At 42.2% G+C, this 12,447-nt stretch overlaps 1 protein-coding gene across 4 annotated transcripts; it reads right to left on the bottom strand.

Moving 5' to 3' along the window:
- Positions 1 to 816: 816 nt before the first annotated feature.
- On the bottom strand, positions 817 to 6,433 carry LOC117855981 (uncharacterized). Of its 4 annotated transcripts, none has more exons than XM_072294268.1 (8): positions 6,045 to 6,416; positions 4,983 to 5,201; positions 4,112 to 4,198; positions 3,179 to 3,325; positions 2,675 to 2,701; positions 2,204 to 2,299; positions 2,071 to 2,124; positions 817 to 1,226 (listed from the first exon to the last, which is right to left on the bottom strand). In XM_072294268.1, the coding sequence occupies exons 1-8, from the start codon at positions 6,297 to 6,299 to the stop codon at positions 1,158 to 1,160; spliced, it is 954 nt and encodes a 317-aa protein (XP_072150369.1). In that variant the 5' UTR covers positions 6,300 to 6,416; the 3' UTR covers positions 817 to 1,157. The 4 variants fall into 4 exon arrangements, 2 of the variants coding, with proteins under 2 accessions (XP_072150369.1, XP_034594278.1); XR_011898390.1 differs by lacking the exon at positions 817 to 1,226 and adding an exon at positions 2,469 to 2,596 and having other exon boundaries at positions 2,080 to 2,124; positions 6,045 to 6,433; XM_034738387.2 differs by lacking the exon at positions 817 to 1,226 and having other exon boundaries at positions 1,799 to 2,124; positions 6,045 to 6,412.
- Positions 6,434 to 12,447: the final 6,014 nt, after the last annotated feature.

The raw sequence follows: 12,447 nt of genomic DNA, 5'->3' as shown, positions 1-12,447 counted from the left end.
ACGTTTCTAGGTACATAGGTTTACATATGCACTTAGACATAACGTTTCTAGGTACATAGGTTTACACATGTACTTAGATATAGACTATATCTAGATGCATAACTTATAATTTGGGATGGAGGGAGCAATCATCATCAGTCGTGAACTCATGCATCGATATGCTATATATATTTTGTTAGATATCATCCAAGTATTCTAGTTTCTTCAGTATCAAATTAAACACTACTTAGGAATGGTTTTAACAAATGTACAACAGTTATGTTGAAATCCTTGACATCCATAACATTTTGGGCGGTCACAAGGAAGAATCCAAAGAAATTCTACTGAAGATCTGGACAACGGCGATGCACATTATGGTTGGTTTTCTCGGTGAGATACAAAAACAATTGAATGGACAGGATCTTGGTTACTTCAATAGACTCAAGGAGGATTATTTCTTAGCAATTGCAAAGCAATCTGTCATGAAGTTGCTTAAAGCAGCTAGCGCATCAATTGATTCAGTCTACAAGGATACCTATTCAACACTTAAACCTGATCTGTCCAAAATGGTAAATATGGTCATGATGTACCAAGCACTGAATTATGCCATGCCAACAATCTTAGCATTGTTCACGGGTCAAAGTAAGGAGTTCATTCTTGCAGAAGGCGAAGGGCTCATCCACAGATTGTCGGACATGTTTGTCAAGCTATCTGTTGAGCAAAACAGTCTGGTGAGATCGCAACTTTTGGTCATCTCGGACACTGGCGTCCATCATTCAACAAGGCATATCATGGATCATATGCGAATGCTGGTTCAACAAAAGAACACAGTCTGTCTAATGCTGAAGGATGATCTGAAAGCATTCCATGAACTGGTTGAGCAGCTGATCTCATCTTTGGAGTTTATGTTGGATATGAACTCAAGAGGTTTGCAGCTCCAAGGGCAGCAACAGATGTTCCTTCTGAACAATGTACACTTCATGCTCCAAGAAGCGAACAAAGATAAAGATTTGGGACCTATCCTAGGAGAAGGATGGTTATTGCAGCGCCATGACCAACTCAACTTGTTCATTACAGGATATGTGGATGCTTCATGGACACCTGTTATGTCTTGTTTCCAGAAACGGACCCGAGTCCCAGAGATCTTGTGGCCCCATCAGTTGTTTGATAAGTTCACTTCATCTTTCGAGATGACCTACCGTGTGCAGAAGACTTGGAAAATTACTGATCCTCTGATCCGACAAAAGCTGCGGGAGGCAATATTTCAGAAGGTTATCCCAGAGTACCGAATGCATATGGAGAACTACTCGGAGAAGCAGCAGAAATCTGCGACTGCGAGGTACAGCATTAAGCAACTGGAGTCACAGTTGCAGGAATTGTTCGAGGGGTGAACTTTGGATGTGGGTATATGGTTCACGCTCTGTACATAATCGTAATGCTGTGAAATGTTGTAGCGAAATCCCGTTAAAAGTTGTTTGCTGACTGATATAAAACAGGTGGAATAACTAAAAGCAAATGTTCACCTTCCACTTCTTTGGCTCAGAAACCATGGACGGAAATAGTTTGCTTTCGGTAAATCATGTTTTGGTGATTTTTATGCTATATATCTTCATAAATGATTAATTTTACTACGGTTTCTGCATATTCTTAACTTTTATTTTAATTTCTCGGTGATGAATCCTATATTATTGTTTTTCAATATTTTTTGAGTTTCAGATGAAAAGTGCACAAGTGATGCCCATTTGCTATAGGCTGAAAACAAATTCGTTCCTCTGAGTTCTATCACTATCATCTGAGTGCAGACCAAGAAACACTAATATGTAGAATAAACTCCTTATTATCCTTGATTGTTGTTGATGACGGTCTAAACCTAGATGCCCATTGATACAATGGACGGCCTATAGAGGCCACGAACATTAGTATGCACTATTAATCACATCCGTATTAAATATCGTCAGTGTTTATATTCCCTTCTATGACTTCGATGCAAGTGCCTACTGACTTCCCAGAAGACATTGCTTCTGCAAGCTGCGATCTAGCCTTTTCATGGCGCCGCAGCATGAGAACAGTATTCAGCACAGCCCATCTCACCTGTGAATCAGCTTTCTTCTGGGTGAAACCCAAACTCTTGAGCAAACCATCAAGCTTAAAAAGAAACAGGAAGTAACGTGAGATATGATGTCTATAAAATCAAGTAGAAGTAATTCATGCTTACTGTACAGACCTTGTTGATGTCAGCTAATCCTCCTTCTGCAACTCCATACAGAAGATACTCTGTTGCGATTCCAGCTAGTGCTATGCATGAAAACTTGTTCAACATCTGCCAGAAGAAACAATTCTCAGTGACATCGCAAACATTGAAGTGGCAATGAAATAATCCATATTTAACACAAACACTAAACATTAAGGGACTCAGATTCAAGGTATATGCAACAGTTCTAATACTTGTCTTTAGATTTGCTGAAATCAATAATTCGGTTCCACTTTACCATTTTGTAGTTGTTAATAGTTCAACAACAGTTTCTTCCTGAATCATTGTCAAATAGTTTAACACTAATTTCATCAGGATATGTCGACCTTTTGTAGCTCTTATATTGATGACATTTGAGAGTGGATCCTGGAGCATCATGAATCACACATACTATAGTGGGTTCTACCTGCTTTGTACGAAACAAAGGTTTATAGAAACCCTCACCGTGGCAGATAGCTTGCCTGTATTGATCTGAAAGCAAAAGAGACAACCATTAGGCTAGAAATTATACAACACCTTTGCAGTTCTTATATTTTTATAAAGATATATAACAGTAACTTAACCGCACAAAATGAATTACTAGTAATATGAATTTCCAAAGTATAACAGGTATAGCGTGTCACACAATTGTTATAATTGGTAAGACTAGGTGTTTATATTTTTCTGTTCGCATAAAAGCAATTTGCCAGCCAAGAGTATTGAATAATCATTCAACTGATGCGGGTAATCTCGTCTACTTTCTTCACCCTTGATGGATGTTCATGAAAAACTTGACTGGAGGAAGAAGCTAAGCACCCTTCAGCCTATCATTTGAACGGTATATGTTTACTTATCAATAGAAATCTCAACACATTCAGATAGAAACCAGTGGAAGGTGTTTTGTCTTCTAGTGAATTACTTGCCCAAGAATTTGAAGATTATTTTTTTAAAAAAATTAGTAGAACTAACCTCTTCAAGGAACTCATAGTCCACAAAAGCTGTTCCAGCTTGAACGTTAAGCAATCCTTGCTTGATAAGTGTATCCAAGCTTGTAATTGTATATCCTTTTGGAAGCACACCAAGCAAGTATGCTATCAGGAAGTGACCAGCTTCATGCTGTACATGATAATGATATCAATTCCTGAACTTCTATACATTCATAGAAAAGCACTGAGTATGGAAAAGGGAGAAAGTGAAGATTTGAAATTTTACTGTCTGTTCTGAATTCCAACCGAACAACCAGGTTTAAATCATGTTTTTTTTTTGTGTCATCCTGCATAAACGTTGTTCCCTTTTTCAGTTCATATTATCTCAAATTTTGGTACACAAGCAGTATTAAAAGTAAGAAAAGATCTTTTCTCAGAACCTCAAAAGCAGGAATCACCAAACTGAGCCTAAGGAAAAGGACACCAGTTTTTTCAGAAACTGTAAAGAAGGAACAATCAAACTGAGCGAAACAAAGTACCCCATCCTAAAGATGTATCCAGTAACAATTGCACACCTGCCAAATTTAGACAACTACCTGTTATGGTCCATGGCTAGCAAGCCCTAAAGGTGGCAGATAAAGGCTATCAACTCTCATCCAAAATCCCTCCAATGTTCCTCCAAATTCTAAGTCCATAATACCGTTATGTCACTTCGGCCATGTAGGAAAGAAAAGTTACATGCCATAGGCCTATTTAGATATCAAGCAACATAACTCATAGTGGTTAACCACAGCATTTACTAAATGAATAAATAACGGTAGCTGCATTGCTACAAATGTATGAGGCACGTAAATGTTGAGATCATTTTCCTTTCAATCTATAAATTACCAACTTCACCTGTTTATCAAGTCAAAGCAACTTCCAAGACTGTATTCAAGACCCATGCCTGACAAAGCAGTACGGAGTGTAGAGTCACCTGAATAACTCTGTTGTGATACTTCTGGCTAAGATAGTGTCCAATTGTGTCAAGAATCAAGTTTCTCACCCCTCCACCAAAATATACCTAGAAAGCTGTAGTTGGGTAAGTTCAAGACAGAGAGGCTCATTGGAAGATCACTGTTTAGATAAATAATATCAGAAAATTAATAGATAAGCATCTAGGTGGTGGACGCACATAATTAATGGATCAATGTCGGAACTACAAGTATGATTAGCTCAAAGATTGAACAAGCTAAGAAATAATATATATTTGTATTATCAAGCCAAAAAGAACATAGCTGGACAAATCTAATGCTAAAGCGGAGTTATGTCTTATCAGAATGATAGATGACTCAACATTTTCTGAAGAAATCAATAAAAAGTATTTCTATTGAGATCTGTAACATGGCATTGATGTATTATGTATCAAATTGGAAAGTCCTGTAAAATCACAATAGCAACCAGATGATAGAAGTATAATGGTTGCATGAACAGAATGTTATGAACCAAATCTGGCTCCAATAAGCTCCTAAATTGTTCAGGTACTAGGCAGATCACAGTACAATCATAGAACCTATAGGATATATATTATACTTCCTCCATCCCAAATTGTAGGTCATTTTGGCTTTTTTAGGTGCATAGTTTTTGCTATGCACTTAGATATAGTGTATGTCTAGATGCATAATAAAATCTATGAATCTAGAAAACTCAAAACGACCTATAATTTGAAACGGAGGGAGTAGAAAATTAAATATTGTACTGAAGTTGAATATATTATGATTAATTAAGAACAGTAATGCAGACCTGTATCTTTCAATAAGTCAGATGATAAATTTTTTTCAAATTAAAGAAAGTGGCAGATTACTCACAAAGTCCACAGACCACAAAGACAATAGACCTAGTACAAGAAACAGGATTTGGAGCTGAGAAATCTCTAATGCAGCTGATATAGAAAGCCCTCCGAGAACTGCAGCAATTTGGAGATTTCTCTCGATTGATCCCAATGTCAGATCCACGGGCGATAGGAAAGCAGAAGTATCAATCCCATTTAGCTTAAGTTCATCCAATTTATAAAGTCGTTGAGGTACCTAGTACAGGTTTTAGTAATAAAGAGAATGTTAATATGAGGTAACATATAAAAAATGAAAAAAAGGTAAATCATCAGTTTCTTCCCCTTCAATTACAGGGGGCAAAAGTACTAAAACCAACACTTAGAAGTTAGAACCATGTATGAGAATCGCATAGCCCTTCTATCCGAATCCAATTTGCCTCAATAAAATAAATCCAAATTCCAGAATCCAGCAGTAGATCAATAATTGCAAATTTTTGTGTGTACGAGATTAGAATAACTTCAAAATAACTGAGGATGTGCACATTGTTTGCACAGGTTCATACTGGTAAACATACTGATTGAAATTGTCTAAAATCTTGAACATACTTTTTTCATACTGGTAAACATACTGATTGAAATTGTCAATAACGAGTTAACGAACCATGCTGCTCCTACCCAGTCTATCAGTTATGTCACGAACCGTTGCTTATGACAATTGCACAGGTAACAACTGCAACGAAATCAAGACACTGATTCCCGTTGTTTAAAAATCATTACATCTTCTCTTTTCGTTTGCTCAATTCTATAGCCAGGACAAAAGGTCCATGGAGGCAGGTTTCAGATCCCAACAGTATCTGATTTGAGCTCTAATAAGTTATGGTTCTAACTTCTGAAGTTGGTTCGTGATACCGTTCTTCCTCAACCTCAAGATTCAAGAAATAAGCTTAATCGCGTGGAAATGCTCAAATTCACACACAAGCGAAGCCAAAGCATGATTGCAACTAATCGCAAGAATAGGCACTATGCAAAGCAAGATTGAAGAAGGCGTCGTTAAGATCAAGAGCCCAGGCCAAGGGGACACAGTACAAACAACACAAACCTGCCTCGCGGCGCCAAAGCCCCGGAGCCCGCCGTCCTCCCCCTGCGAGCCGTGCACGAGGAAGAGCGCGGCCTCGTCGTTCCCCTTGCTTAGCGCCTCGTCCACCTGCTCCAGCACCCCTCTCAGCCGCGCCGGCGACTGGGAGGCGGAGGTGTCCGCGGCGCGAGCAGGCGGCAACCGGAGCCTAGCGGCGGGGAGCGGCAGCCGGGTGAAGCCGAAGCAGCCGCAGGGCGCTCCTCCTAGCCTCGTGCTCATTCTTGATCCCTTGGACCGCGCGCCTCGAGCCGCGTGAGAAGGAAGGCGCAAGCAAACACGACGCGGCACGCGAGGGCAGGAAGATTTTATCCGTAGCGTGGAGTGAGACCACAGAACTGAAACGGACCAGTGGTCGCCACTCGCCAGTCCTGGGATGGAAAGTGTGCTGACAACGGACATGGATAGAACGGTTCGAGGACGTGATTCGCTAGCCAAAATCATACAGTACGTGCCTTTTAACTGGTGCCGTGAAAACACAATTTCACAAAAATACATTGTACCATTGCATTTCTTACGGTAAGGGTACGTTTGGTTCCTGAGCTAAAGTTTAACGTTTCGGTTCCTGAGCTAAAGTTTAGTCCATGTCACATCAAATATTCGGGTTCGGTTCCTGAGCTAAAGTTTAGTCCATGTCACATCAAATATTCGGAGACTAATTAGGAGGATTAAATATGAGTTAATTATAAAACTAATTGCACAGATGGAGGCTAAACGGCGAGACGAATCTATTAAGCCTAATTAATCCATCATTAGCAAATGTTTACTGTAGCAGCACATTGTCAAATCATGAACTAATTAGGCTTAATAGATTCATCTCGCCATTTAGCCTCCATCTGTGTAATGGGTTTTATAAATAGCCTACGTTTAATACTCCTAATTAGTATCTAAACATTCGATGTGACAGGTGCTAAAAATAAGCAACTACAACCAAACACCCCTAAGAGTGTTTTCGTTTGAGAAATCATCTCATTTGAGACAAGGTGGTCTACCATGGTCTACCATAAGTTTATACGACCCTCTATGTTTCAAATTACAAATTTTTATAGAAAATATTTAAATATCAACAATATCAAACTAGTTTTATTAGTTATATAATGAAATGTACTCTTGATAGTGCATTTATTCAATATTAAAGATGCTAATATTTTTCAATAAACTTATAACAATTTGGAACGCAGTATGATTTAGAATGAAAGAAACGATGGACCTTCTTATTTCCCAAGCCAAACAACTCCTAAATTCTTGAAAACTTTATTTGTGTGCCCTCATGCCGCCACTGCCGGTTTGGTGTCCTCGCTCCACGGCGTCCCGCCTCTATAATCTCCTATGCTACTTTTTGCAATATGTGACAAACTGGTTTAATTATTAGCAAGAAAAATCCGCAGCTACTTCTGTAATATGCTGTGACCAAGACAGATTGGCAAGAAAAATCGGCAACTACTTGTTGTTCCCACCTTGTTCATATCTCCTCTTGCTCCGACTCAGCACAATCCATATATGCCTGGCTCTGCCTCAGCAGTTTGGTTGCCTCTATCCCAGGCTTTATGGATAGACAGACTTCGAAACGATTAATGTGTTGGATTCTCTAGCACGCCATTTTGAGATCGGCCTTTGGAGCACCGTACAGTAAGTACCACATTTTTATTAGTGTATCGCGAAATCTGGATCATTTATTGAGAAAACGGATGGCTAGGATTGTGGGTAGTGCCTACTACCACTGTGCATCTCCATCCCTCAAAGTCATATATAATGCAAATGCGTGGTTAGACTTCTAAAGGTAGTCACTTTATTTTGTAATTGCCACCAAGGTTGCAAAAGGTGCTAGACGCTCTCTAGGGGGCTGCCTAGAGCCTAGGCGAGACTAGGTGTTTCAAGGTATCTTTTTAGGCGTTGCCATATACATCATATACCTTAAAAAAATAGGGGTCTAATGGGCCTTGAGTTGAAAAAAAAGGCCCGTCAAAGCAGCCCAATTATCTCAACAGGCCACCTTATCCCATTCCCACCTCCTATCATATCTGTCTCTCCTCCCCTCGTTCTATACCTCGTCGCCTCCCCTCTCCCCCTCTGCCTTGCCCCTACCTCCTCTGCCCCACCATCCCGGCAGAGGCCGCCGCCGCGGGTTAACGTCCCGATCTCCTCCTCGCGGGTCGACGCTCGGACTCCTCCCCTTCCTCCTACTCCACGCACCCACCCTTTCCTCCTCCTACTCTGCCACCGTCCCTACCGCGGCTTGCTACCCGTCTCCTGCCTCCTCCTCCTCCTCGCACCCACCCCTACTGTAACACCTGGTGTTTCGATAATCCAAGAAAGGTTAAAGATGCATTGTGGAGAAAAAGAGAAGAGATTGACTAGAAGTCAAATTCAAGTCAAATTTGACCAAAATTTGAATGTTGAATCTAAATTCGGAAAAATTTGGCAAAAATATGAAATGAAGGCTTGAGAGTGTTTAAAACTTCAGGGATTAAGATTGAAGACTAATCCTAGTTCTAAACCTCTCAAGAAATGCAATTAAAAAATAAAATCAGGGAAGTACTATTCACTGTCCGAAAATAGCAACTTCCGAAAAACAGCGCAAGTATCCAACTTGGAAATTAATTTCTACCAAATTTTCCAAATAAGTGGACAAAAACAACTACACAGCAATGAAGTATGATCTTTGGCTAAGTATAATAGGGCGTTGTTGGTCAAGAATAGTAAAGGGATCAAATTCAAATTGAGGCTCAAAGTCAGCACCTTGCCAATTTCGGCCTAAGTACTGAAACTGCCTTTCTCTCTAAGTCTGAAACAGCAGCAAGTGCCTATGTTGGGAGCAAGAATTAGAGAAATGTAGTGCAAGAGGAATAGGTGTTTATGAGCAAAATGGGATCTCTGTTAGTTGTAGAGCATGAATGGTTAGTAGTTGGACTAAGAGGAATGAGTTTGGGCCACTGAAAATGAATCAAAAGAAGGGTAATGGCCATGCACTGTGACTATCGAACTGAATCAAAAATTCAGGGCATTTCAGTTTGCCCGAGAAAGGAATTCAAAATTGGCAACCTTAGGATGTTTATCTCGGGAGGAAGTTTAAATATAAATCAAAGAGCTCAAGTTTATCTTCAACTTTGCTTAAGCAACTTGTGGACCGTCCGATTGAAAATCGACCGTGGGAGAAGTCTGAATTTTCGGGTGGCAGAAAAGAAAAAGGGAACGATAGTCAGCAGAACAGGGACGTGTCACCGCCGGCGCCTTCGCCCAGCGTCCAGCTCAACATCTAGGTCCACCTCTTCACCACGCAAGCCTACGACTAGGCCACGGTGTCGTCCATGCGTGTGGTGAATCTTTCATATAACTACCACTCCCGCCGCCGCTTCTTACCGTGCTGCCTTTTTACCGCCGCCCGTGACTCTCTGTCAAGCTGCTGCCGCCGATCAAATTTCCCTGCCACGACACCTCCCCCGTCGATTCCTTTCGTCCACACCTCCACTCACACCTTACCAATAGCCGTGCCTACTTGTTGTCCCGCTTTTCTGTCGGCGAGCTCCTAGCTGTCGTCGTTTCCGCCCGCCGCCGCCAGACCTCCTGCTCACAGTGAGCTTCACCTTGCCACCACTCTCCTTCCTTGTGATAAGCCGTAGGTAAGCTTTTGGGGTACTAGGAAGCTATAGGAGTAGTTGGGGTACCGAGTTGTGCTGTTGCCGTGCGTGGCCACGGTCGGCCGTTGGTCAGGCCGCCCGCCGCCGTGGAGAGAGTAGCTCCGGCCATCTCCCGGGGAACCGCCGCCGCCCACGGGTGCGTTGTGGCTTGGGGATGCCTCCCCAGCCCAGCCCCATTGCCGGTGGGGCACCGGCCAGCGAGCCGCGCCACCCCCTGCCGCGCTCGGTTTTGGCGCGAGGAGGAAGAAGGTGCTGGTGTCGGGAGGCCCGCGCGTCAGAAGAAGAAGGGCCGGCCAGAAGGAGGGGTTAAGGCCGGTGGGCCGGAGTCCAGTAGGCCCGGGTGCCGGTAAAGGAAGAGGCCGATGGGCCGGTGTGGCAAGCCAGGTACTGCGAAAAAGAAAGAAAAAGGAAGTTGGGCCGTTTGGCCGGCGAAAGAATAAAAGGAGGAGAGGAAAAAGGAATCGGCCCAGTGGACCCCGTGGCCGGCGGGTAAATAGGAAGAAGAGAGGGTGGACCCGAGTCGCGGGTCCAGCGCGAGTGAGAGAGGGTAGAGAGGGGGCGAGTGAGAAAAGTTGGGCCGGGGGTTTTGGGATAAAATTTAGATTTTCTTTGTTAGAATAATAGCTTAAATTCGTGTATCACCTTTTAAATCACAGAAATTTCTAGGAGTGTCCAAAATTAGTGAAACCAATTTTGTTAGGATTGTTTTATTTTCCTTTATGCATTAAAATTCTTATACCTTAGGAAAAATAATAAAATTTAGGTATTTGTTTAATGCCTTTTCATTAAGGTATTTAAATAAATACTTAACCTTTATTAAATGCATAAAATATGGGATAATGTTTTCATATTCACAAATTATTATTAACCCATAGGAGTTAGGTTTTGAGACTAGAAAATATTTATAATATTTTCTAAAAATAAAAGAAAAAGACTAAGGTAGGATTAGTAAAGAAAATAAAAGTGATGGGTTAATCTTTTCGGGTTTTTGTGTGTTGGCTTGCAACTTTATCATGATAAATTGTGTAGTCACTTGTTGGCTTGCAACTTTATCATGAAGAAAAGTTGTATAGTCTTGTATTCAAAAAGTTGCATCACTAACCCATACATATGCTATATCGTAGACACCGAAGCACCTGAAGAGGAATTCTTGGAATTATCAGAAGGATCTTCGGAGTTTGAGGAGATCATTGAATTGATTCCCTGCGAAGCCAATCCGTCGGACAGTGCTAACATTTTTATAGATCAAGGTAAGCCCCGGTGCATTTATACCTATCTACTTTGGAATTATTATTTCATGTGTCCAATTATTGGTTAATTTCTATTTGAATGCATTAAGTCTAGGAGTTGATTGAAACCCATTCTTGTGCATAATCATACCTTGTCTTAAGGACATCTTTGCCACTTGTTCAAACACTTAGTAAGTAACCCAAGTTTGGAACCTTAAGGTAAAATGTTGGGTCATACATGCTAATTATGGAATGGTAGCTTGGAACTTTGAGAAGCCCATAGAAGCTAGAGATGTTAGTTCTATCTGCCAGTTTAATTTGGTTAAGGCCCGATCGTTGTCTTAACCTTTGATCAAGTGATTGTCACCTAGTTGCTTACTGTGTATAGGACCAGTAAAGCCCGGTAGGTTAGTAGACTCTCTGATCGGGAATATTTCGTACCCATGCTTGACGTGCTGGAGATTGGCAGGGGCATAGCCTGAAACTCACATGGAGATCAGGCCAGACGTGGGGTCCCATGTGGGGGTGCGTCCCTGGGTTCGGGTAGTCTTATTCCCAATCCTTGGGTTTGCTAATCGAAAGGTTGTTACGTACGACCCAGACAGTCGTACATAGCTGGTGATCAAGGTGCTCTTGTAATGACCTTGTTAAATCAGCCGAGTTAATCCTAATCCGAGTCCCTAATCCCGCTTACTCAGCTCCCCTGTGTTGGGATGCGAGGTAGGCTACGCTAGCGCAAATCAAAATTTCTACCACGTATAACCAGGAAGAACTGCCGTATAAGGATCACGGGATTACCACTCGACGCACTACTGGTGCGGAAGATGTAGATATGTGTCGATGCAGTGAAGACGATCACGTAGTCGTACGTAGTCGATCACGTCCAGCAGCTCCTCAGCAGCTCGTCCACGTGCAGCAAGATCACCTCCGGTACCGCGGCTCGTCGTCGGCTCGTCAAGTGCTGCAGGTGCAACACCTCCAAGGTATCCACACGTGCAGGGAGGAAGCGTCACAAGCCAGACTGCTAGATCCGCGAGTTGCAACAGGCGAGGGCGTGGGAGGCGCGGCAGGTGTGTTTCGCCAAAAGGTGTGAACCCTAGGGCGCCCCCACCCCTCTATTTATAGAGGTTCCTGACGGGCCTCTGGATCCGAGGCCCATTAGTACTTCTAAACCTAATCCAACTCGGATCTGATCCGAATTGGGCTTCCAACCCCTTAAGTGTGTGACCCTATGGGTTCGGATACGTATAGACATGGCCCGAGTACTCCTACTCGGCCCAATAGTCGGTAGCGGCCTCTAGCAAGACGTGCCAACTCCTATACGCACACGAAGATCATATCAGACGAACCATCACAACATAATATACATGCTATTCCCTTTGCCTCACGATATTTGGTCTAGCTTCAAGCCAACCGCTCTTTCTCGATCCTGTGATGCGGAATCCCTTTGTAGGTTAACTCTTAACCGTACGTAGCATGACCATGCATTTTCGGATCCGATCA

This window comes from Setaria viridis, chromosome 5 (genome assembly GCF_005286985.2).
Source record: "Setaria viridis chromosome 5, Setaria_viridis_v4.0, whole genome shotgun sequence".
In the NCBI taxonomy this organism is placed as follows: domain Eukaryota; kingdom Viridiplantae; phylum Streptophyta; class Magnoliopsida; order Poales; family Poaceae; genus Setaria; species Setaria viridis.
Note: the sequence above shows the minus strand (reverse complement) of the source record. Positions and strands in the feature narration are given on the sequence as shown.